The following is a 25,877-nucleotide window of genomic DNA, read 5'->3' as shown; positions in this document are numbered from 1 at the left end:
TGAAGTAATCAGAGAAACTAGTAGATTTTATTAGACGAAAAAATTTGGGGGGTTTAGTGGCACTTTAATAAATTACAAAAATTAATATACAACATTACAATGAAGATATAAAACTACAATTTATATATTAAAGGACAGAAAAAGAAATGGCGAAGGAAACTAATAAAAACCACAAGGCTTGTAAGCTTAGGTTCCTATTCAAGAAACACCAGATGACTAATTTAGATTATGTTTGTTTGTGAAAATGCATCAGATATATATTCCAGCAAATTAAACACATCAATCAATTTAGTAAATGCAGCCCTGGCGTAGAGTAAAAGCATTGCCAGATGTTCTATTTTAGGGCTGTTATCTCAAACAACGACAAAACTGGAAAAATACCAAAACACGTACGTTGAGATGAAAATAGAACGAGAGGGTTAAAGGGGACAGCTATCGTTGATCACACGCATTTCCAGAATTTACTAAAACACTAACATGCTATCCAACGACATGTCCCGTTTATCTCAAATAAAGGACGTTCCTGTGTAAGGGTTTAATGTTTAACTTTGCGTGAGGTTTAGTCAGCAAAGCAGTCGCCTACTTTCTTAAAGCGTAAGAGGCGCGGAGAAGCTTGGAGTAAGAGGCTCTGGGAAGTAGAATGGATAAGAGAGGGAACAAAAAACTCGCCGCAACTTTTCTCCTCCGCCTCCCGCTCCAATCGTTCACAAGCTGCGTGTCCTCTTTAAAAGGAAACTACTGCTACGAAGGCGATACGATTTTCAAAAAACACGTAATACATGCTATTAAATTAATTTAAAAAGTAGGCGCTTTGGTCGTATTTACCTAGGAAAACGAATAATGCGTCGTAGACGTATTATTTGTACAGTAAATAGGGAAATAGGAAGCATTAAACGTCATACAAACTCAATAATTTTATGAAACGGGCGCGTTTAACTTCTGAGATATATAATTCTTCTAGTCAAATACGAAACACACAAAAGAAAACCACACACTTCCCTAAAATGGGAATCTGCTCAATTTGTAATTAAGCGACCAACAGTCTCTCTAACAAGAACTTTGTTTGCGAAAAAAACAGACACGTTTAATGGGTCTCGTATTTACCTAGACGCACTTAATTAGACACATTACTCGTCTTCTTAGTTAAATGCGGCCTTTGAGACCAAATAGGACTCATCGTCGTTAATGATGATTTATTTTAGACATCGTCTTTTGCCTTTTGCTAAAGACAAGGAACACTTTGCATTAGCAGCCATGCTCAGGGGAGGCCATTTTACCGAGGAAAATGCAATATTGGCCTCGGAAAACTGAGTTTTTCATGGGTAACCGATTTTACCTCAGAGGTAAATTAGCAACACAGTTTTTACTTCGTATAAAGATCCAGTATTTTACTTACTGTAATTAAAGTTTATAATGCTTTTCTGGGTCCCTCGGATGATTGAAAAACAAGAATGACGCAGACATATTTGCGCTTTGCTTCCTCGTCGTTACTTTTGCTTTCACGCTTAGCTTCAACCATGGTGAATAACACGGATGATAACGGATTCGCTTTCACATCATTTTTGGGGTCTCCGAATTATATGATTTGCGAGAATGTAAACGAATCAATGAAGATCACAATTTTCGACATGCACTGTGAAGGTTCAAATACTCGCAACGCTCCGTAACGAATCTCTAAAAGAAGCCATGTTCACCAAACTTCTACACAAGCTCGGTACGTCTAAAGAAAAGTCCGTCGATATTAATTAGCAGATCATCTTGCTTCTCATTAGTAGGTTAATTTAGGAAAACTAGGGGCACTTTCGATTTCCAATCAACTAAAACTTCCGAAAATTTCGAAACGAGCGTAAATGGCGAGGAAATATCCTGGGAAAAATTCCACAAAGATCCGGAAACTGTTGAATTTCCGAAACGCGAACCATTCAACCGAAAATTTTGGAAACGAAGTCAGTTCTAATGCCACCTAACATTTGACTAACGACAATTGATGAATTTACTCGAATGATTTTCCGGGACGTTCTATGCAATAAAATTACCATCTTGTTATAAATTCTACAATCTGATTGGCTGAGCTATCGTACGCTATCGGCCTCTGCAATATATTTTCTCATTTATCCGAAGTTTCGGCACGAGGTTCAGGAACTCAAAATTGGCATTTTTTTTCTCTAACTTTGTTTCTGTAGACTCTGGGATTGTGAAAGGATGGCAGGAAAACTACATATATAGAATAATAAAAGAGATGCTGGTACAGTTACCTTCGCCTTTTGACCACTACGGCCCGTTGAAACAACCACCACATTGGCCCAAAGAAACCTCAGTCATCTCAGTTAATTTCTTATGTAAGAACCTCGTTTACATGACCACCTCGTAAATGCGACTAAGGACCACTTTTGAAACTTTTAATCTTCATATTTTTTACTAATTTACCCAGTTATTGCTACCACACGAAATGCCTGATTTTTTAATTGCAAAAATACAAAAAGAAACTGATGAGGTGATGAGTCTCCATAGAATATGTCACTTGTATTTAGTAAACAGCGGATAGGAATTAATGGGAGAGTCACAATAAAACATTTAGCTTCTTCTAGGGGTTCAGTTATTTAGGGCGCAGCGTGAAAATGGCGCACGACAAAAATAGAGGAGAGCCCCGGCGCGGGAAGGCACCGAGCCTCTCTCTCCTGTCGTCGCTCCGCCGTATTTTCGCGCTACGACCCAGCTAACTGAACGCATCCAAGGAAGAGGCCACAATTAAATTACAATGCAACTGCAATACAATGCAACTGCAATACAATGCAACTGCAATACAATGCGACTGCAATACAATGCAACTGCAATCTAAAGAGTAGTCATCATACCGAGCTGTTGGAACATGCATTTGACTTGCTCAACTTAGAATTTATTCTAGTGGTATTACATGCAAGTAATATGTATTAAAACTAGTTTCCCATCATTAATTAAGTTAAGTGCACGTGCAAAGTGGACTAAGCTTCGTGAATTTTCTAGGTTTCTAATTTAGAAAATGTTTATGCTCGGACTGATCACATTTGTGGCCTCACTTTTACCCACTCGTACGACTAAAACAGTTTCACTAAACGCACACAAAAATGACAGTTCTCTTTTCTATAACTTAACAAGCATAAGCTAATGCTGCGATGATCTTGATTGTGAGAGCTGAATGATTAGGACTGGGGACTAGACACATCCTCAATCATTACCCGGGACACTGATTCCCATCCAGTGTAAGCGTCACCCAAAGTATAGCCAGGACACTGTCCTACCCATAATTCCACTCTAACCGTGCCCTGTGGGATGTTTTCACAATATCCCTCAAATGAGCGATGACGAATAAGATAGGGATTCCCAGGTAACCGATTGCTGTAAAACAGCAGCTTCGATTGTCATTGGTCCACTGCATTCGTTACCAATAAACTTGAAGAACCACCCTGCAAGCAAAGCCTTTTCTTACGGTACATATCCTTTGTACCGAGAAAAGACTCTGCAAGAATCGTGTCAAGTTCTTGTTGAGCATGCTCAGCGCGTTGCTAAGATACAGTTTCGAACCCAGGCCGGATCGCCGTTCATGTAAAATGAAAACAGAACGCAAACAGGAGTCGTCGTGTGGAACTTGAAGGTTTTGCCTCCTACCCTGGGTTCGCAAACTCTAGTTAAAATTAAATAAGCAGAGTTAACGTTAAGAATGAAGAGGATTCGTGCTGCCTCTCTTGTGGGCTGAATGCCTGAATTTTGTGCGGTGCTGGAAGTAAGTGCAACTTTATACTTCAGGGGTCACGATGGCCTTGCTAAGAAGATCGCAAAAAAGTCGTCTGTCCTCGACTTAGAATTGGAACAGTTTAGAAGCAAACACAACCGAAGCAATCCGGCAGGATAAAGTTGCAAAACTGAACTCTTATCAGCACTGGAGGACAACAGTTGAAAGGACATTTAAATCCAAATTTCCTTTCTAATCAAGTACACACAAATCTTTTCATTAAAAAACTGTTTTCACATGCCTACATTTAACAAATACCCTCATTGCGGGATCACAGTGACACAAGTGGTATGCACGGTAAAACAATATGGACAAAACATCAGAACCATCTCTTTCACCCCTTCCAACCGCTTGAAGGTAGGATTCCATGTTCTCTGGCACTCCAAAAATAACAACCCTTTCAGATGTTGGGTATGTTAACTCCTGTTCCCAGGCCACTAGCTGTTATTACCAGGCAAGAATTTCCATTGTGAGACAGTAAATCAGTCCTGAAAAAAACATTATATTATCCTTGATGTCGTGAGGGGTCTTTGAGTGATACATAGTCCCTAATTTTTACTTTTTCATGGAAGGAAGTCTTGAAAAGTGTCATAAATGTTACCACGTCACTGCTTTTAATGACTGGCAGAAAATTACGATTCTTTCAGCATGCACATTGTTTACCATATCATTGATAAGACAATTAAAGGTATTCTGTTGTTCACTCTTAGGATGCATTCCTTTGGGATGATTTGGATCAGGATCAGTGATCCAAGATCACTCAGATCATGGTACATCAAAAGAACTGATGAATTCACTCTGGTCATGGATTCATTAGCTCCTTTTGTTTGCTGCACAATGATCTGAGTGATCTTGGATCCCTAATCCTGATCCAGATCACCCCCAAAGGAACACACCCTTAGCTTTTTCAACAATATATTTGACATTTCTTTTGTCAGTGACATCCTAATGGTTTTGACAGGTGTCATATTTAATATCTTATTAATTTTATTAATTTTTCCCCAACTTTGTGCTGGCTGTTGCAGTCAAGCAAACATTGTAACTTTCAGAATTGCTTTTACTGTACGTTGCCAACTATAGAATAGGCAGCCTGGAAGGGAACTTGGCCATGACTACCAGTCCAACGTAACCAGTGTGACATGAATATCACTATGTGATAATTAATCAGTAATTAATGTTGATTCATTGTAGCAAAGATTAAATAATGCCAAACTAATAATAAAAATGCGTAAAAGTATGCCTGAGTAACAATAAAAACAGCGCAAGATGCTTTCTAGTAAAGTAGTTTATCTCTCAAACCAAAATGATATCATAATTAAATTATCAGGTATATACAATCATGATTCAATTTAATTCTTGGTTTTATTTAACGTTTTATTTAACTTATTTCAGGTTTGTGCATAATTATCCTTCACAGACACAAAGGAAAATGACAATGAAAAACGGTAAAGATGAGTACTACTCATGATCTGTAAGAAGCTGAAAAAAGAATGACAACTCACCAAATAACCACACAATGAGTTTCATCTAAAACAACGCCAAAAATATTTTCTTCGCTCAGATTTGATGAACCTTCTTAATGTTTTACTTGAAAACAACAAATCGCCGGGGTCGCCCTGTTTAAATTTCTCGAGCTTCAAACAATTCATACCGAAAACTTGGTAAGTTTGGCTTTGGTCTTCGATCAGCGCGGTCAGTGGGCAGAGAAAATCAGAGTGCAGAGTGCTTTTGCAACTCTTTTGCGAACGGAAGCGAAGGTCGATAAGCTTATAAAATGAAAGATTTTCCGTGACCAGTGACCCTGGGTAAAGATACGAAAGTCCCAGATGTGAAAGACTTGATAGAAGCTGACTGATGCTTGCGTGTAAGCAGAGCATCGTCAAGTATTTTCGCACGATCTCCTTTCGCCGGCCCTTTCGCCGCCATGTTTTTCTTGTATCCAGTGGGCTCAGTTTCGACCATCGGTTTCTCGTAAAAGTTGATGCTCGCACTCGAAAAACCAGTTTGACGACTGTAAACCGGAATGACTAGCCCGAGATTTGGGGCTACGGCGACTTCAAAGACTAAAGCAGATTTGTGCAGAGTCTCTTTTTTCGTCTCCTGTCCGCTCAAAAAAGCGATAAAAGAGGCTCTACTCGCAGGGTGTTGAAGAACCATCTCTTTATACAAACAGAACCATAGACTCTCATATTTCCTTGGAATGAAAAATCGTCGTTACTAACGCTTGTAGAATAATTAAAACAAACGAAAATCGTAGAACTGGCTAATTTCATATATGCTGCGATCTAGTCCTTTTCATCCAAACATAAATTTCAGCTAAAGCTTAAACATTTTCACACATCGCGATGGATTCGTCTCGACACAGTCAGTTAACATTCTAGAGACATTTAATGTGTACCAGTACAGAAGTTATAAGTTAGATTTCTGCTCCTTCAATTTTCACATCTTTCGATTTCCGCAATCTGGTAAAGGGGAGGTTGATGTGTATCGTTTTATATGTCCAAACATAGTTTATATAACTATGTGCTTTTTTGTCACGATCCCTTGTCACACCTCGCCATCGATGCGTCATCATGCATGAAGTTGATGCATACAAAGACAGATTTTAAGTTACATTTTCGTTTTTTTTTTCTTTCAGACAATTTAGAAATCTTTATTTGTCGCTTTTCGCAGCATTACAATCTTTAAAATACCTTAGTACATAAATGTAATGAGCACATCAATCAGTTTAGTAAATGCACCAAGCATTGCTAGATGTCCTATTTTGGGGCTGTTATCTCAAACGACAGCAAAATTGGAAAGATACCAAGACACGTACGTTGAGATTAAAATGGAACGAGAAGGTTAAAGGTGACAGCTATCGTTGAACACACGCATTCCAGAATTGACTAAAACACGAACATGCTATCCAACGACACGTCCCGTTTAACTCAAATAAAGGTCTTCCTGTGTAAGGGTTTAATATTTAACTTTGTGTAAGCTTTGGTCATCAATGAAGACGTTTGCTTTCTTGGAACGAAAGAGGCGCTTGGAATCTGAAAGTGTAAGGCTTTGGGAAAGAGAATGGATGAAAGAGGGAACAAAAAATACGAGATGGCCCAGAGGTAAGTGCTTTCGTTCCTTTACCCCATTCCCCACAAAGTTTCTTTTTCGTCTGGTGCGCCAATCGTTCACAAGTTACTAGTACTCTCCAAAAAGGAAACCACTGCTACGAAGTTTAAAAGATTTTCGACGGAACACGTAATACATGCGATTAAATCCAATTAAGTTTTTAAGTACTTATACAGTGACATGGGACATGTCAACTGAAAAGCATTCCTGAGACTTTAGTGCGATGCAACTATAATCTGGACAGTACTAATGTAAATTGTACACCGAGCAAAATCTTCATCAATGTCAATTGACTGTTTGGACGGTCGGAACGAACCCATCTGTTAAATAAACTGTCAATTGTGATTTCTATAACATAATAACCATAATCTAAAGCAGTGATGATATCAATTACGAGAATTGATTAATTAGGACTGGAACCTAGACACTTCCTCAATCATTATCCGGGACACCGATTTCCATCCAGTGTAAGCGTCACCCAAAGTATTGCCGCTAGGACAAGGTCCCACCCATAATTCCACTCTAACCGTGCCCTGTGGGATATTTTCACAGTATCCCTCAAATGATCGATGATGAAGCAGATTGGGAATCCCAGATGGCCAACTGTTGAACACAACAGCTTCGCTTGTCATTGGTCCACTGCATTCGTCACCATTAAACTTGAAGAACGACCGGTTACACATGAAAGAACTAAAAACTGCCATATTTCCCTGGCATGAGACTTTGATCGCTGTAGTAGACTGCAGCTTGTTAAACGAGCAGTCCTTGAACGAAACAAAGAGAAACACGTCAGTAGCCATATCATAAAATATTATATTGATGAAATAGATACCACGAATACTCATGATGAAGTGCTGACGTCATGGTAAACGACCGAAATTCCTGAATAGCTAGCTGTTCAATCAACTAGGACTCTTTACGCGTGTTTCTGCTCCATTTGCAATGTTTTTCTGATGGTTGTGGTGTAAGCAATGAGCAGTACTTGATAAATTGACAATTTGTTTTATCTTCTTGTAGGTGCCGGATTTAGAAGACCACTCGTAAGATAAATTAAGTCCCAGATATTTGTTAAGCTTCTTATTTGCATTAGAATAATAATTAGAATGCATCTTAACCTAGCAGGGCCTCGAGCATCTGGTCCCTGGTCTTTCCAAAGGTGTTCAGTCATTTCTAAAATTACAAAACGAAAAACTAGACTGTTTTATTTTTGGTGATATTTTTTCAAGAGTTAGAAGACATGGTTGAGTTCCTCCAAAATATCCCCCATCAGTTGGTTATGATTGGTTGATCTACGAAAGTGAGCTTCGGAGAAGGATTAAACTAAGAGAAGAAGCAGGTTGAAGCAAGTCCGTCGCCTCACAGAAATAATAGAATTTCCGCCATCTAGCTGTATAACCTCCATTCAACCCTCCAAAATATGTCAGATGCCATCAGAAAATTGTAAAATCTTCTCATTCAATAGTTTCAATGCGTTACCTCCAAGTTTACTTAAAACAAGACCTCCGTCAATCAGATACGATGTTTTCCTCCAACTTACTGATAATATACATAGGCCTTACTAAGCGTCCGTGATATCAATCTCCCTTCTCGCTCTATTCGAAAAAAAAAAAAAATACAAAACTGCTACCTACCCTAACCCCGCCCTGCTAAATCACAGACTACCTACAAGATGAATACAGTAGAACGGTTCCCCTCCCAAATTTAATTATAGATGAAACTTTTCAGCCCCAAAAGTGAGTTGAATCAAGGACCCATCCAGCAAACGTACAAGACCAGAACCCTAATTTTTATTCAAAGGAACCCTCGTCGAATTATTTTGTTCGCAACCATTTCTAATCAGAACATTTCTCTCTTACCGTGATCTTACCGTTATCTTGATTATCATTCACATTTGTCCACACATGTTGTTTCCAGTTGGTTTGTGGCACTACACAGAAGGATTTGTCACGCTGTCTCTTTTCTCTCCCTTAACGCCTTTTATTCCTTGATCTCCCACAATTTCACGCGCTCCTTTTATTCCCATCATTCCTGGCGGTCCGCTCTTTCCACGAAGCCCTTCATTTCCTTTCTCTCCCTTTTATCCCAACATTCCTTGCGATCCCTTGTCACCAGTCTGTCCTTTAACTCCATCTCTTCCCTGCGATCCTTGGGCCCCCGGAATTCCAGGCATTCCCGGCGTGCCATTAGATCCTGGCATCCCTGGAAGTCCATGGGTTGATATGGATTTCAAAGAAAAAACCAAAACATGCGTACATTGACCTAAGAAACACAGTGTGAAATTTAAACAACACGAGAACAAAATGTTTCTTATGTGAATATATATCGTGGCATGAAAAACAATCTGCATTTTTGCCTCTTGCTTCTTTAGCGATAACAGCGACTTGTTTTAAATGTAATGTTCGTGTCAGCGGGTCTGTCATTAGACCTGTCGCCTTGTAGGTATGCCATGTTTGACAAGAAAAATCTTCCCTTCAATCTAGGGAATACAGTTTCGTTCTCGATATCTGTGTCAGACATAGTAAGTGTCCCATGCAACTCTCTTAATCAGGTCAAATATTTTTCACAAATTCTTACATAACATTGAGGTGTTTCGCTTGGGAAGCCGACTCTTACCGAGAGTAACATGACATCATTAACATTCCTTGAGAGAATTTACTAAGACTTAGTAAGCAAACACTCTGATATCCTTCTGGCTAACTTCTTATTTGAGAGTTCAGCCTTGATTTCGGACTAGGAACATAAGCCTTTTGTGTTTCAATCCGAAACTGAACTGCCAGAAAAGAGAACTACTAGAAATCATGCAAAATATCTTCATATCTCATATTTAACAGATCGATTTTCCTTAAAAGAGACAATTGATATTCAACTTTGTACATCACATAAGTCGTTGCTATCGCCGGTATTTTGTTGTTGAGGGCTGGTAGTGGTTTCCAGTGAGTCCCCTGTTACACACAACACCAACAAAGCAGCAAAATACACAAACTGTGCCGTGCTTTGAAGAATTAAAACGATAGGCAACGCTTTATAACAGTAGAACTTCACGTCTGTGTGGTATGAAATCGTTTCGTAACTGGTTCCGTGATGGTATGTGCTCAGCCTTTATGAGCCACTGCCTGTAAATATGGAGAATCCAACGACAGGTCGGAAAATTCGGATTTTCTTTTATTGCGTCAAAAAGACCCTTTTGGTGAAGTATTTCCAGAAATACACTTTCAAAGTTCCAGCGACATCACATTTTTGTGAAATCTAGGAAAGTTCGAAATACCGCTCAATCAACCAAGATGGCCGATGGAATTTATGCAAAATTGCACATTTTCAACAGACCAGTACAGAAAGACGTTTCATTTAATGTCTGGAATGTAATTTCATGCCAGTCAGCGTAGATCAGACCCTATTTCTCGAAACAGAGGTCATAACCCGGTAAGCAGATTTTAATCAAGGTAAGACATAAGCAGACCTCTAATAACATAACCGCCAGCAGGCTTGGTCTTGAGCTAACATTAGCCGTCAACACGCATGCGGAGTTACCTCCTGTCTCCTTCTTTCGCAGGGACTTTGAGTTCTCCGTAATTCCAGAGTCACAGTAAAAGAAGAGTAGCTTTTTTACCATTATTGGAGGCTGACCATAACAGTTGGCTATTTACAAGATGTGGAGAATTTGAGTTCAGGACCACCGAACACAAGTGCATCTAGTGGCAGGGAGGAAGATTTAAAACCGAGACCTCCTTAACTAAGCCGCCTCCACATATCGAATTTTAAAAAATACTGCATAGGCGCATTGGCCGTATTTACCTAGAAAGACTAAAAATGCGTCCCAGACGTACAATGCGTTTAGTAAATATGGAAATAGGACGCATAAAACGTCAGACGAACTCAACAATGTCATGCGTCTGGAAGACTCTTAAAACGGACACGTTATACTTCTTAGACGAATAATACGAGACGCACAAAACAAACCCACTAGACTGAATTGGAGATCTACCCCACTCCCCATAACGGTTTTTTCTTGTTTACCTCGTGCCCTAATCGTTCACAAGCTGCTCGTGTTTTCGAATAGGAAACAACTGCTACGAAGGCTATACGATTTTCAAGAAATACGTAATCGTTGTCATAGCGACGTCTTCGGCGTTGGCTCGTGTCCTAGCATCAATTTCGTCTAACAGTACGGTCTCCTCTTCCTTGATGGCATAGCAGGCCAATCCTTGCATAGAATACGCGAGGGCAGTAAGGGCACAGAAGGGTGGGCAGTGGACGAGGGGCTGCAAGGCGACGTTTTTGTTCTTCATGTTTCTCTACGGCTTTGCGTCTCCATTCCGCTTCAAACATGGCAGTCCCGGTGGAAATGGACTGTCACCAGCTGGATCGATTTGCCGCTGTTGTATCCCACGTGATACGCGTGATACATGCGATTAAGTTGAATTTTTTCAAAAATGGTAGGCATGTTGGCCGTATTTACCTAAGAACACTGGGAATAAAGCGTTTTCATAATGCGTTTAGTTAACACGGAAATAGGACGCAATTAACGTGAGATGAACTCAACAATGTCATACGTGTGGAGAACCCAAGAAACGGAGACGCTATTTTTTTTATTTTTTTATTTTATTTGATTATTATTATTGATACAACATGAACTACAATAGGACAATTAAAGGAGATACAAGAGATAATACAGAAGGTAATGGTGTGTGATACGAAAAACAATACAAAAAAGAAGAGAATTACAAACTAATTCAAAGTACAACATTTTGAGTAGGAAACAATTACCAAATTAAGAATTAATTAAATTAATTAATAACTTAACTAAGTAAGTAAAATAATAATAAAAAAAAAACACGAATAAAGTCTTTCCACTTTTTGTTGAAATTTTCGGAGGTTTTATTTTTAACTGCTATTTGTTGTGAAGTATTTAATTTGTTCTTAAGTAAAGAAGGAAAACCGTCAAAGGGTACATCATCGCTGTCTTGGATAGTGCAAAAGATATAATACTTGGCTACCAAGGTGACATAGTTTAAAATGTCTTCTGATTCTGTGGTGTTATCATGCCAACCAAAAAGGATATTACGTTCGGTGAGAGTTATGTTTTTATGTTTTTCAAACCACCAATTTTGAAATGCAGACCAGAAATTGGAAATTACAGAACAAAGGTAAAATAAGTGAGGCAATGTTTGCGGTTGCATTTTGCATAGCTGACAGATTTCAGAATCGCATAGCTTCATACGGAAAAGGGAATGCCTAGTTGGAAGTATCTTGTGGATGATTCTATATTGAAAAATTTGAAGCTTTGTTTCGAGCGTGCTAACAAAGGGAAGGTTATAAACTTTCTTTAAGCATTCTTTCGAGAAACCATATTGAAGTGATTTTGGTTCAGCAGTTGGGGGTTGGAAGTAGTGGTCTATAATTGCTGCATAGACAGCACGGGTGGTGAAATTCTTAGACAGAGGAGGTTCTTGTGACGCGTTGTCATTTTCAATTGCGATTTCTGTGCGTTTGATTGTGTGTCTCCAGCTTGGTGGAATGGCGCTTATTAAACCATAGTAGGCTGTAAACGGGACACGTAGCTGAAAGATTCGTTGAAATTTGTCATGTGGTAAGAAGTTAAAATTTTCGTCAAGGAGGTCATTTATGTACATGATTCCAGTTCGATGCCATTGTTTTAAATAGATCATCTGTTTATCTATTAAAATATTTTTATTGTTCCAGATAATTTCGTTTTGCTTGTGTTATACTTCTCGGACGAATAACTCTCCTAGTTAAATAAGAGAAAAATAAAACAAACCAACTTGACTGAATATAAAATCTACTCAATCTGTAATTAAACGACCAACAATCTCAGCTCTCACAAGCACTTTATTTGTGAAAAGGCACACGAATTTAATGCGTCTCGTATTTACCTAGATGCACTTAATGTTGGACGAATTATGCGTCTGAGACACATCATTCGTCTTCTTAAGTAAATGCGGCCGTTGAGAACAAAAAGGACTCTTCGTCATTCTGATTAACGGTAATGATGATAATTTATTTTATATATCGCCTTTTGCCAAGGAACCAAGGACACTCTACATTAATAGCCGTGGTTGGAAGAGGCCATTTTACCTAAAGAAATTCAAAATCTGCCTCGGAAAACTTAGTTTTTCGCGAGTAACCTATTTTATCGCGGGAAAGTTAACCGAGGTTTAAAAGCCATATAGGTTCCACTTCGTATAATGATCCAGGGCTTTTATTACTGAAATTTTAATTGAAAAGTTTATAATGCATACCTGGGAAAGTCTCTCAGATGATTAATAAACAAGAGTGGCGGAGAGATATTTGTGCTTTATTCCCTCCTCGTTATACTTTCTTGCCGAATTCTAATTTCAATCATATCAGTAAAGGTAAATAGGGAGGATGACAACGGATGTATTTTCAGATCACTTTTATCAGGCTCACAATTTTTTTTTTATTTGCAAAAATGTACAAAATGAAAAACCACAAATTTCGACCCATGTCATGAAAATCATATGGTGTAACCAAGGCTAATTAATTAACCCAATCAAAACTTAAATTAAAAAAATAATAATATAAAGAAAAATGAATTGGAAATTCTTAGTGCAATGCAAACGGCAATCTGTTTCGTAATACATACCAAGTGAAGTCAATTCTGATGTAACTTTAAAGAATTTGACTGGCAATATTAATTCAATTTACTCGAAAGTTTTTCCCAGACATTCTATGCAATAAAATTACCATCTTGTCATAAATTTGATTAATAGATTTCTACTCGTATACTCATGCAAGTATTGCAATTAATCTGATTGGCGGAGCTATCGTAGGATATCAGTCACCGTCATGTGTTTTCTTGATTGGGTGAGCCATCATACGCTATCAGTCACGGCCATGTGTTCTCTTGATTGACTGAGCTATCGCACGCTATCAGCCACGGCCATGTGTTCTCTTGATTGGCTGAGCTATCGTAGGCTATCAGACACGACCATATGTTCCCTTTATTGGCTGAGCTACCGTACGCTATCAGCCACGGCCATGTGTTCTTTTGATTGGCTGAGCTATCGTACGCTTTCAGCCTCCGCCATGTGTCCTCGTTTTTTCGAAGCTTCGATGGGAAGTTCAGAGACATTACTGGATGATTAAATTCACCGTTATTCCAGTCTAAAAACTCAAAATTGTCCTTTTTTTTCTATCTCTGTATCTGTAGACCCTGGGACTGTAAAGTAATAGCAGGAAAAGTACATATATAAAAAAAGAGACGCCGATTCAGTTTAACCTCGCCTTTTGATCACTACAGCCCGTTGACACAAACACCACCTTGGCCCCTAACAAGAGCTCAGTTAATTTCATATCTAAAACTCTCGTTCACACGACCACGTCCTTAAAGAGACCTTTATTTTCTTTTCAAATTTACCTCGTTGGTGCTACAACTCGAAATTGATTTTTAAAATGGACACATACAAAATGAAACTGAAAAAACTGTAATGAGTCCCCATAAAATAAGTCAGTTGTGTTTAGGAAACTGCGAATAGAAATCAATGGGAGAGTCACAATTAGGCCAAGTTCAGACGCCGTACTTCACATGAGCCGAATTTAATGCTAATGAGGGAGAACAATGGATTTTTCTCATTTGCATTCGATTCGGCTCATGTGAAGTACGGCGTCTGAACTTGGCCTTAATTAGCTTCTTTCAGGCGTTCAGTTAGTTGGGGCGCAACCAAGCGCGGTGCCGGACGGCCCCAAACCTCTCTCTCTCCTTTCATCGCTCCGCTGTATTTTCGCGCTACAAGCCAACTAACTGAATGCGTCCGTGGAAGAAGCTACAATTAAATTATATAAAGCTTTCATAGAGCGGTTTTTATTCGAGCGTCGTAAAGTAATTTGTTTTGCACTACTATGCTACATGATTGGCTTAAAAAACTCGCGCCACTTTTTCATCAAATCAGAAGTAAAACCAAAACCAAACGTGACTTACTCGCACAGGTTTTCCCGCGCTTTGCGTCAGCTATATGTAATAACTTCGAGTTTTGATTGGTTCACTGTATTGTCTGTGTCCTTTGTGATTGGCTGGCTTTATAACTTTGGTTTTGGTTTAACGACACTCAATTCAAAACCGCTCTAAATAAACAGTAGCCTCCACTTTGCGCGGAAACATGCTAGGATATTTGTCCGCGGACATTATCTGTTCCGAGAGCGTAGCTTGAGGAAAACTGATAGCATTGAGGAATAGATAATGTCCAAGGACAGAAATCCCAGCATATTTCACGCCAAATGAAGGTTATCGTGTTTATTATCCTTCAAATATTTTTCGCATCACTTGCTTAACTTAACCTAACATATGGAAATTTGTTTATGAGTAATCATACGGTAACATGGAACGTTGAGAAAAAACACTGTTTAGTCTCAGTGCAATGCCACTACAATCTATAAAGTAGTCATCATACCGAGTTTTTGGAACAAGCATTTGACTTGCTCAATTTAGAATTTATTTTAATGGTATTACATGTAAGTACTATGTAATAATATTAGTTTGCCATCATTTAAAATATGTAAAGTGCACGTGCAACGTAGATTACGTGCATTTCGTGAATTGTTGTTGGTTTTCTAATTTAGGAAATGTTTATGCTACACTGATCACATTTATGACCTAATTTTTACCCATTCCTACGACTAAAACAGTTTCATTTAAAAAACACAAAAATTTCAGTTCTGACTACAATAACTTTTAACAAGCATGAGCTTAAGCAGCGACAATCTCGATAATGAGAACTGATTAATTAAGACTGGGGCCTAGACACTTCCTCGATCATTATCCGGGACACTGATTGCCATCCAGTGTAAGCGTTACCCAAAGTATCGCCACTAGGACAAGATCCTACCCACAATTCCACACTAACCGTGCCTTGTGTAATGTTTTCACACTATCCCTCAAATGATCGATGATGAAGCAGCTCGGGACTCCCAGATGGCCAACTGTTGTACACAACAGCTTCGATTGTCATTGGTCCACTGCATTCGTTACCATTAAACTTGAAGAACCACCGGTTACACTTACTAGAAGAACCATAGACTCTCATATTTCCCTGGAATGAGACTTTGATCGCTGTATCAGACTGCGACTTATTAAACGAGCAGTCCTGGAACAAACGAAAGTAAAACAAGTCAGAACTCATACCAAAACATTTTTATCACATTTTGGCTTGATTTGTATCCTTAACTGAGATTAACTGAACACCGATCATCAGTTGTTGGCTCCTTGGGAGAAAGTGTCAAGAGTGGTGTTAGCCAACACAAGCGCGAGAGGCGAGGCCCCGAGACGAAAAAGTGAGCCTGCTCTGATCTCTGCAAATTTTTCATTTCCACCCCGGAAACCGCAGAAAAAATAAGCCAACTAATTTTCACCGGAAGTATGAACTTTGGCAGCTCAGATTTCCCGGGAAAAATTGTAAATCTTTTTCATAACAACATGCAGGCGTGATATCCGTTTTTGATAAAGTTTTGCCGAAGAAAAACCGTCAAAGTTTATGTCTAGAAAGGACACACACTTGATTCCAAGTGATCTTGCTTTGGCAGTCTGGTCTTTAATGATGCTGGTAGACGGGCAAACGCCTTCGTGTTGGTTTGTTGCCCGCTTAACATTTGCATGTTGTGGCTAGAATGTTTGGAAATTCAGGGGCGGATCTAGGGGAGGGGCCCGAAGGGGCCGCCCAGTCCCCCGCCTATTGTGGGTAAAAAAAAAAAAAAAGAAAATGCACAGAAGGAAGAAAAGCCGAAAGGGCAAGGAAAGGAACCGTATAATCCTTGCCCAGAGTAGATTCTTAGGTTCCGTTGACGCACCATGATCCGAGAGATCTTGGATTCATCTGTTTAGAAAAGAAACGCAAAATCCGTTTTCGGATTTGAGAATCCAATCTTGGATTTTCTTAAAGAAACGCACCCTACGTTTGATCGAATGTCGGATAACGATCTGCGAGTGAAGTTGAACTAGCGATGAATGGATTATGGCCAGCGGTAAATTAAATTGTACTGGACAAAATATTTTCCAGGAAAGGCATTTGAACGGTTGGCGACACGTAGAACTCAATTTCAGATCGCCAACACTTGTAACAAATATTTCTTGACAATAAAAGCTTTGACCAGTTACCCTGCAAAACAGCGCGTCGCCAAAAGTTTTTAAATTTTGTATTTCTATTTGTTTACATCGCTCGAAGTTTATATCTTGTTAGTGAATTAACCATTCTGACTACAATACACGGCGTTTGTATACTGTATACTTAAATTGGCCACTCCCAATTGGGGCTTTTTAGGACCAATATGCAAACAAGCGAGTTACACAACACAAATTTGTTTTCTGACAACCAATGAATTTGCTGAGCTAAAAACTCGGAAAATTTATTTTCTGATCACAGATCTGAGGGTCATCATGGCCGAGCTTCACGGATGATTTGTTTTTTTACCACAAGTCATGGCCATTTGCCGTCGCCGAGCTACAAAACATTCTTTCCCGATGACGCAGGCGTTAGTTACTTGTTGTCGAAGGTTATTTCATACCGAAACACTCCAGTGGAGGTTTATGATGGTGTCTCTCGACCGTGCGCGAGGCATCGGTAGTGACTAGATATGGAAAGCTGGGTTGGCATATTGGCTTCCTAGAAGGGTACCGAACCAGAGCTGTTACGGATATCACCAGATCAGCCACGAAGGCGATGCCATAGAGATATTTGCAATAGCACCCTACAAATAGCGGGTCAAAATACATGGAGCTTTGTAGAAATCATACACACTTTCTTCCAAACTGTACAGCGAATATGGTACTGCGTGCATGCGCTCATGATGTAATTTGCCCCTGCTATGGGGGGGTCAAATCGGCCAACAAATCCGTCCGATTAAATGTGGATACAAACTGGATTACGATCGGCGTTACTCTAAGTGAACGAGAGATCAAGGCAGGCTCACTTTCTTGATGCCTCTTCACAAGACTCTACCCTGCCGGATTGCTTCGCTCCTCGCCGCTCGCGCCTGACTCAAAGGTGAGCCTGCTCGCAGGCTAGCGTGGTGTAAGGAGCTACCCTTAAATCTAGAGAAGTGAGTCAATCTGGGTGAGTTCTTGGGAGTAATGGCCTCTTAAAAAGCGTTCACTCATCTGTGTAGGAGATTCCGTTACACTATGATTGTGGCGTTGTATTTTACACAAGGTTTGCATTACATTGCCTCAAACTATTTTACAGTAGTCATATCATGTATCTAAAATTGAAGTAAATCATGGAAAAGGAAAAAGCTTAGAAGACAATAGTTGTGAAACCTCCGTGGGATAACGAAAAATAGCACTTCTACCATCTGTGTTTATTATCTCGGTTCAAAAATGAGAATAGACGATAACAAATGCCATGATATCTGCTCTATTGGGGCCTTCAATGCCGTTCCCGAAGTTAATTAAGCCAAACACAAATCTCAGTCACCCCAAAACTATAGTTTCCTCAAACTCAGTTCGATGCAAAGCCCTTATCAAGTGTCAGGCGTGAAATCAAATCTAGCGAGTCCTTTTCCTTCCTTCCAAACAAACACACGCCAAGCCGTCTAATAATACCTAATACTCAGTCCACACTCAACTAAATAATAGAAGTCATAGAAGGGGCCGACAAAATTTCATAATGAAGAACTTTGCTCAGCTGAATGTCATTCCCACAGAAAATGATATTTAATTCTGAGCACCCAAAAAGAGTTGAATCGATGATTTACGACCAGATACAAGTTGCACGATCTTGACAATGATCAATAGACTCATACTGGTGGTGGTACAACTGGGTTGTAACTATCGTTGCGCTTCTATTTCGGATCCGGACCTGCATCCGGCGTGCTTGGTCACGCGTTCGAGAGCTTGCTCTTGGTTTAGTTTTTGAGTCACCAAATTTGAATACTAAATAGCTGAACTAAAGAACTAGACGTAGATGTTTTATTATCATGTCGTTTTGTTTATCTGTTTAGAACGGAACAGTCTGTAAGAGTTTTTGTTCGTGTTATTTTTGGCTCATCCTTTCTATTTTTTACCGATTTTCATATTTCTGGTTTATTATTGTGGAAAACCTGGGCCTCGACTTAATTTTGCACTGGAATTGTGTATTTAGTATGATGGTATGAAGTTTCTGAGTTTTCGACGATTCTCCATGACGTAGTATGTGGACGTAACAAACATTCTTATGTCACACTGGTCTTGCTAAGTAATGATAAAAGAATAAATGAGAATGGATGCTCAGTACTCCAATACGCAAGTCATCGTTCCACTTCTCGTTATCTTAAAGATGTAATATCAGTTTCGTCACCATGATATCAAACCTGCTTTAAAAATACTTTGGTTGATAACAGCATAATTCTTTCTCTCAAATAAATCGTTGTCGAATTCTGAAACTGAATTTTAACTTACATTAGGTGATAAAAGTAATTTTGCTCATAACCATTCTTAATCAGAACATTTTTCTCTTACCTTGATCTTACCGCTATCTCGACCATCATTCAGATTTTTCCACACACATTGTTTCCAGTTGGTTTGTGGCACTGCACTAGAAGGACTTGTCACGCTTTCTCCTTTCTCTCCCTTATCGCCTTTTATTCCTTGATCGCCCACAGTTCCGCGCGCTCCTTTTATTCCCATCATTCCTGGCGGTCCGCTCTTTCCACGAGCCGCTTCATTTCCTTTCTCTCCCTTTTGTCCCAGCATTCCTTGCGATCCCTTGTCACCAGGCTGTCCTTTTGCTCCATCTCTTCCCTGCGGTCCTTGGGGCCCCTGAATACCAGGCATTCCCGGCATACCATTAGATCCTGGAATACCCGGAAATCCATGGGTAGATATGGATTTCTAAGAAAAAAGCAACAAATGCATTCATTGGACTAAGAAACAAAGTGTGAAACTTGACCAACACGAGAACAAAATGTTTTCTTGTGTCGATAGATATCGTGGCATGAAAAACAATCCGCATTCTTGTCTCTTACTGCTTTAGCGATATCAGTGACTTGCTTTAGCAGTAATTTTAGTGTCAGCGTGTCTGTTAGTGGACTTGTGGCCTTGTGGGTCTGCTTTGACAAGAAAAAATCCTGTCAATTTTGAGACAATAGTCACGGTCTTGATATCTATTTCTTAATCGGTCAAATATGTTCCTCTAATTCTTACATAACAATGATGGTTGTTAGTAAAGCTGACTCTTACTGGGAGCAAAACAGAGATTTCTTTGAAGAAATTTACATGAGTTATTTCTTAGAAGAAAGCAAAGCATGCACAATTCTAAACTAAAACAATACGAGAACAAAATGTTTCTTATATATGTCATATATATATATGTCCATATATATTGCAGCATGAAACACATTCTGCATTTTTGCGGTACCATTTACTTGTTATTTCAGTGTCAGAGTGTCTGTCATTTGAATTGTGGCCTTGCAGATTTGCTTTGACAAGAACAAGTCCGCTCAATTTAGAGACAACGGTCACATTCTTGATATCTACATCAGTCATCTTGAGTGTCACCCTGCACCTCTCTTAATCAGATCAAATATGTTCCTCTAATTCTTGCAGAACAATGTTTGTTTGTTTGTGAAGCCGACTCTTAATGAGAGCAACACGGACATCATTAACATTCCTTGGGAGAATTTACTATGACTAAGGAAACAAGCATTCTTATATCGCTTGGTCTAACTTCTTATTTGAGTAATAAGCCTCGATTTGGGACCAGAGATATATGCCTTTTACGTTTCAATCAGAAACGTAACTGCCACAAATGAGAGATACTGGAAATCATACAAAATATCTTTGCATCTCATAGTTAACAGACTGATTTTCCTTAAAAGAGGCCGTTATAAACAACTTTGTACCTCACATAAGTCCTTGGCATCGCCAGTATTTTGTAGTTGTGGACTGGAGGTGGTTTCCAGTGTGTCCCCAGTTCCACACAACACCAACAAAGCAGTAAAATACAAAAACTGTGCCATGCTTCAAGAGTTAATAAGATCAACACTTCATAACAGTAGAACTTCACGTCTGTGTGGTATGAACTCGTTTCGTAACTGGTTCCGTCATGTTATGTGCTCAGCCTTTAAGGCGCGTCTTCTAATGTCATATTGGAATGTAAGTTAATGCCAGTCAGTGTAGATAAGACGTAATTTCTCAAAACTGAGGTTATAACCCGGTAAGGAGATTTTAATCATGGTGAGACATAAGGAGACCTCTTATAACATAACCACCAGCAGGCTTAGTCTGGAGCTAACATTAGCTGTCAACAGGCATGCGGAATCACGTCCTGTCTCCTTATTTCGGAGGGACTTTAAGTGCTCCGTAATTCAAGAGTAAAAGAAGAGTAGTTTAGATTTTACCGGTTTTTCTACATAACGAGGTTGCATTTTACAATTGTTTTTAGCATGAAATGGATTTTTATTTGGGCATGAAAGGAGTACTTATTACAAATGGAAGGTGTGTAAAATGATATTGAGAATCAGGAATTTTTATGCGTTAACCAACTGTGTTTAATGAAGGAGTATTACTAGTCAGCGGAACATTTTAAACCAATTACTTAAATTTCTAACCCGGTTGATATGATCACTTTTACCATTTTCTGCGACAGGGTCAGCAAGAAAACTCGGAGAGAATTGCAGAACATCCAAAGCGTCAAACAGAGAGTATATTAAATTAAGGTCATAAGAACTAATGGAAAAAAGATGTTTTGGGGCACAATGTCAGTTCAAAGAAACCAGGTGAGACTGAATTGTTCACCATGGTTAAAATTTCTCCTCCGTCAGAAATCAATGATTTCTCACAATAGTTTTCAAACTGTATTACCACGTCTTGTGTTTAAACTGAATTTCAAAGATAAGGCACAGGACTGAGAAATGCACTAATTAACTTTGCGGTGTTTTCAGCAGAGATAAGAACTTTGTTAAAAGATAACTAGCAGCGAAACGCTTTGATATCACCGTAACGACTTAATTGATTATGGATAGTTCCAACCCTAACGTTAATGGTTGTTTCTTAACATGCATCGGATATATATTCCAGCATTGAAATGTAAAAAACGGATTCTTTGTTCATCAATGTAATGAACACACCTTAATCGATTTAGTAAATGCACCGCTGGCGTAGAGTTAAAGCATTGCCAGATGTTCTTTTTTAGGGCTGTTATCTCAAACAACAACAAAATTGGAAAAATACCAAGACACGCACGTTGAGATGAAAATAGAACGAGAGGGTTAAAGGTGAACTATCGTTGAACACACGCATTCCAGAATTTGCTAAAACACGAACATGCTATCCAACGACAAGTCACGTTTAACTCAAACAAAGGAATTCCCTGTGTAAGAGTTTAATGTTTAACTTTGCGTGAGGTTTAGTTAGCGAAGCAGTCGCCTGCTTTCTTAAAGCGCAAGAAGCGCGGAGAATCTTAGAGTAAGAGGCTGTGGGAAGTAGAATGGATGAGAGAGGGAACTAAGAACTCGCCGCAACTTTTCTCCTGCGCCTCGCGCTCCAGTCGTTCACAAGCTGCGAGTGCTCTTGAAAAGGAAATCGCTGCTACGAAGGCTATACGATTTTCAAGAAACACGTAATAAATGCTATTAAATTGAATTTAAAAAGTAGGCGCATTGGTCGTATTTACCTAGGAAAACGAATAATGCGTCTTAGACGTATTACTTGTCCAGCAAATAGGGAAATAGGAAGCATTAAACCTCATGCAAACTCAATAATTTTATGAAACAGGCGCGTTTAACTTCTGAGATATATAATTCTTCTAGTCAAATACGAAACACACAAAAAAAACACACACACACGCACTTCCCTAAAATGGGAATCTGCTCAATTTGTTATTAAGCGAACAACAGTGTCTGTAACAAGAACTTTGTTTGCGAAAAAGACACACAAGTTTAATGGGTCTCGTATTTACCTAGACGCACTTAATTAGACACATTATTCGTCTTCTTAGTTAAATGCGGCCTGAGACCAAATAGGATTCATCGTCGTTAATGATGATTTATTTTAGACATCGTCTTTTGCCTTTTGCTTAAGGCAAGGAACACTTTGCATTAGCAGCCATGCTCAGGGGAGGCCATTTTACCGAGGAAAATGTAATATTGGCTTCGGAAAACTGAGTTTTTCATGAGCAATCGATTTTACCTCAGAGGTAAATTAGCAACATGGTTTTTACTTCGTATAAAGATCCAGTATTTTACTTACTGTAATTAAAGTTTATGATGCTTTTCTGGGTGAGTCCCTCGGATGATTGAAAAACAAGAATGACGCAGACATATTTGCGCTTTGCTTCCTCGTCGTTACTGTTGCTTTCACGCTTAGCTTCAACCATGATGAATAACATGGATGATAACGGATTCGCTTTCAGATCATTTTTGGGGTCTCCGAATTATTTGACTTGAGAGACTGGTAAAAGAATCAATGAAGATCACAATTTTCGACATGCACTGTGAAAGTTCAAATACTCGCAACGCTCCGTAACGAATCTCTCAAAGAAGCCATGTTCACCAAACTTCTACACAAGCACGGTACGTCTGAAGAAAAGTCTGTCAATTAGCAGATCATCTTGCTTCTCATTAGTAGGTTAATTTAGGCAAACTAGGGATTTCCAATCAACCAAAACTTCCGAAAATTTCGAAGCGAGCGCAAATGGCAAGGAAATTTCCTGGAAAAAACTCCACAAAGATCCAGAATGTGTTGAATTTCCGAAACACGAACCATTCAACCGAAAATTTTGGAAACGAAGTCAGTTCTAGTGACACCTAACACTTGACTAACAACAATTCATGAATTTACTCAAATGATTTTCCCGGACGTTCCATGCAATAAAATTACCATCTTGTTATGAATTCTACAGTCTGATTGGCTGAGCTATCGTACGCTATCGGCCTCTGCAATATATTTTCTCATTTATCCGAAGTTTCGGCACGAGGTTCAGGAACTCAAAATTGGCATTTTTTTTCTCTAACTTTGTTTCTGTAGACTCTGGGATTGTGAAAGGATGGCAGGAAAACTACATATATAGAATAATAAAAGAAATGCCGGTACAGTTTAACCTTTTGACCACTACGGCTCGTTAACACAACCACCCCATTGGCCCTAAACAAAAACCTCAGTCATGCATCTCAGTTAATTTGTTATGTAAGAGCCTCGTTTACGTGACCACCTCGTAAATGCCCCTGATTCCTTGAGAGAATTTACTAAGACTTAGAAAGGAAACATTCTTATATCGCTTTGTCAAACTTCTTATTTGAGAGTTCAGCCTTGAATTCGGACTAGGAGCATAAGCAAACCGTTTGAAGCGCGTAGCGAAGTTTAACATCTACATGGTTTAACATCTACATTGCCTCGCTTCATTAAACTCTAATTACACCAATCATCGTGGTGACTTTGTTGTAGCAAACCGTTTGAAGCGCGTAACGAAGTTTAGTTTATTAACATGGGACTTATCGATCGTCCTGTGACTAACGTTTCGCTCTCATAGTAAAATACACAAAATGTGTCATGCTTGAAGAGTTAAAACGATAGGCAACGGTTAAAGTGCACCTAACCCCAAAATTTTTTTTCGCTAAAACGAATCTAGACTTTATTTGAAGCATTTGGGCGGAGAAACTTTTGAATTTGGTTGAATCCTCGATTTTCTATGCCTTTTCAAAGTCGCGCTTGAAGCGTTTCACGACCGCGTTTTAGGGAGTCTGGGGCGGCGGTACCTGATGACGTCTACCCAGGAACCAAACACAATAGCGCCTCAGTCAACTCTCTGTATTTGCTCGAGAAAATGGAACGCAAAACTAATCGTTCCGATGTATTTTGGAACTAAAACGTCCAAGTTTTGTCTCAGAATCATTTCTTTTTCGTCACTGGAGTCAGAGTTAAGTTTCGATTCGGAAGGCTCCGAAATAAACTTCGATCGAGCACGTTCGACAACTGTGAATTCACTGCTTAGAGCTTTGAGAGCAATTTACAATATTTCAAGTGACGAAGGGGAAGACTTCTTTGCGGACGAGCTGCTTGTATATTAGGAATGGAAAGCTAGATACGAAGTGGAGGAGCAGGCAAACGAAAAGCAGGAAAGAAAACTCAAAGACTGCTTTGGATGGTAATTTCGTCAACTAAACATAAGATTCCCACGCGTGTTTATAGCCCGTTTACACTTGTCCTTGGCGAGAATGTATTTTGTCAAGGTGTGATTGTTCTGTTAAATCCAGTTTGTGTTTTACTTTCAGTTAAATGCTTCATATTTATAAGAGCGACGTACGTGTTGCAGTTTTCGAGACTTGATGACCTCCAAAACATTGGCTTCGATCGATTGAAAATCGTATTGTTTGGACCTGTATTTTTGAAGCTGCGGGAAGCAAGGCGGAAGGGAACATTTCATACAATTACCGATTTCACATTGTCACACGTTTTAAGTCGTAACTCCAAATAACCAATGTAAAGTGTTCTCAAAGTTTGCAGTGAAATTCGTCGGATAAGCGAAAAGGATGTGTTCCCTAAGCGGTCCGCAGATAATGTTATGCGGTCATATTTTCGACGCTATTGCACAGAATCTTTGTCGCACTGCTGATTTCCAAACCTTCGAAAAACTCTGTGAGTCTAACAATTTTGTTATCATGTGATTCTAAAGGATTAATCTTCGACTTTCGTCTAACTCGAAAGAGAAATAAGTGTTGGTTAGCGGCGTACAGTTGCGATCTATTTACATATCAGTATAACGCTTCTTGATCATGATCGGATCACACAACTTTGCCGGTTATGTTACAAATACTGCGGAATTGGAAGATATAGGTTGTCGGTAGTATTTCTACAAATTGCTGGTTAGCTTAAAGCAGAAAATTTATGAAAGTAGCGTTCGAAAGTCTGCGGAACAAATTCCAGTGAGAGTTCTTCAATGGTTCTCACAGATTCAGTTCGCTTGTTTCGGTTTGACAAAATCAACCATCGTTTACGTCTTTATTGCACCATTAACCGATCATCGTCAGTAAATTGTACAGTATATCTTTCTTTAAA

At 39.2% G+C, this 25,877-nt stretch overlaps 1 protein-coding gene and 2 pseudogenes across 1 annotated transcript; all 3 read right to left on the bottom strand.

Annotated features, from left to right (window-relative positions):
* Positions 1-3,972: 3,972 nt before the first annotated feature.
* On the bottom strand, positions 3,973-5,936 carry LOC149114106 (recQ-like DNA helicase blm-1; annotated as a pseudogene).
* A 1,217-nt stretch (positions 5,937-7,153) lies between these two features.
* LOC110047387 (collagen triple helix repeat-containing protein 1-like) lies at positions 7,154-9,085 on the bottom strand (annotated as a pseudogene).
* Positions 9,086-14,240: 5,155 nt separating this feature from the next.
* LOC110047376 (uncharacterized) lies at positions 14,241-21,068 on the bottom strand. The gene is made up of 3 exons (XM_089286709.1): positions 20,726-21,068; positions 19,344-19,715; positions 14,241-15,999 (listed from the first exon to the last, which is right to left on the bottom strand). The coding sequence occupies exons 1-3, from the start codon at positions 20,840-20,842 to the stop codon at positions 15,784-15,786; spliced, it is 705 nt and encodes a 234-aa protein (XP_089142835.1). The 5' UTR covers positions 20,843-21,068; the 3' UTR covers positions 14,241-15,783.
* Between the last annotated feature and the right edge of the window lie 4,809 nt (positions 21,069-25,877).

This window comes from Orbicella faveolata, unplaced genomic scaffold (assembly GCF_042242905.1).
Source record: "Orbicella faveolata isolate gen_17 unplaced genomic scaffold, um_ofav_v1 contig_14, whole genome shotgun sequence".
Taxonomy (NCBI): Eukaryota; Metazoa; Cnidaria; class Anthozoa; order Scleractinia; family Merulinidae; genus Orbicella; species Orbicella faveolata.
The sequence above is the reverse complement of the archived record's forward strand: the minus strand, read 5'-3'. Positions and strand labels throughout refer to the sequence as shown.

Coding starts and splice junctions, on each gene's coding strand:
- LOC110047376 (XM_089286709.1), bottom strand. CDS start 20,842: ATGGCACAGTTTTTGTATTTTACTGCTTTGTTGGTGTTGTGTGGAACT. Junction 19,716..20,725: donor ATGCCAAGGACTTATGTGAG/GTACAAAGTTGT, acceptor CTTTTTTCTTAG/AAATCCATATCTACCCATGG. Junction 16,000..19,343: donor GAGATAGCGGTAAGATCAAG/GTAAGAGAAAAA, acceptor CGTTTGTTCCAG/GACTGCTCGTTTAATAAGTC.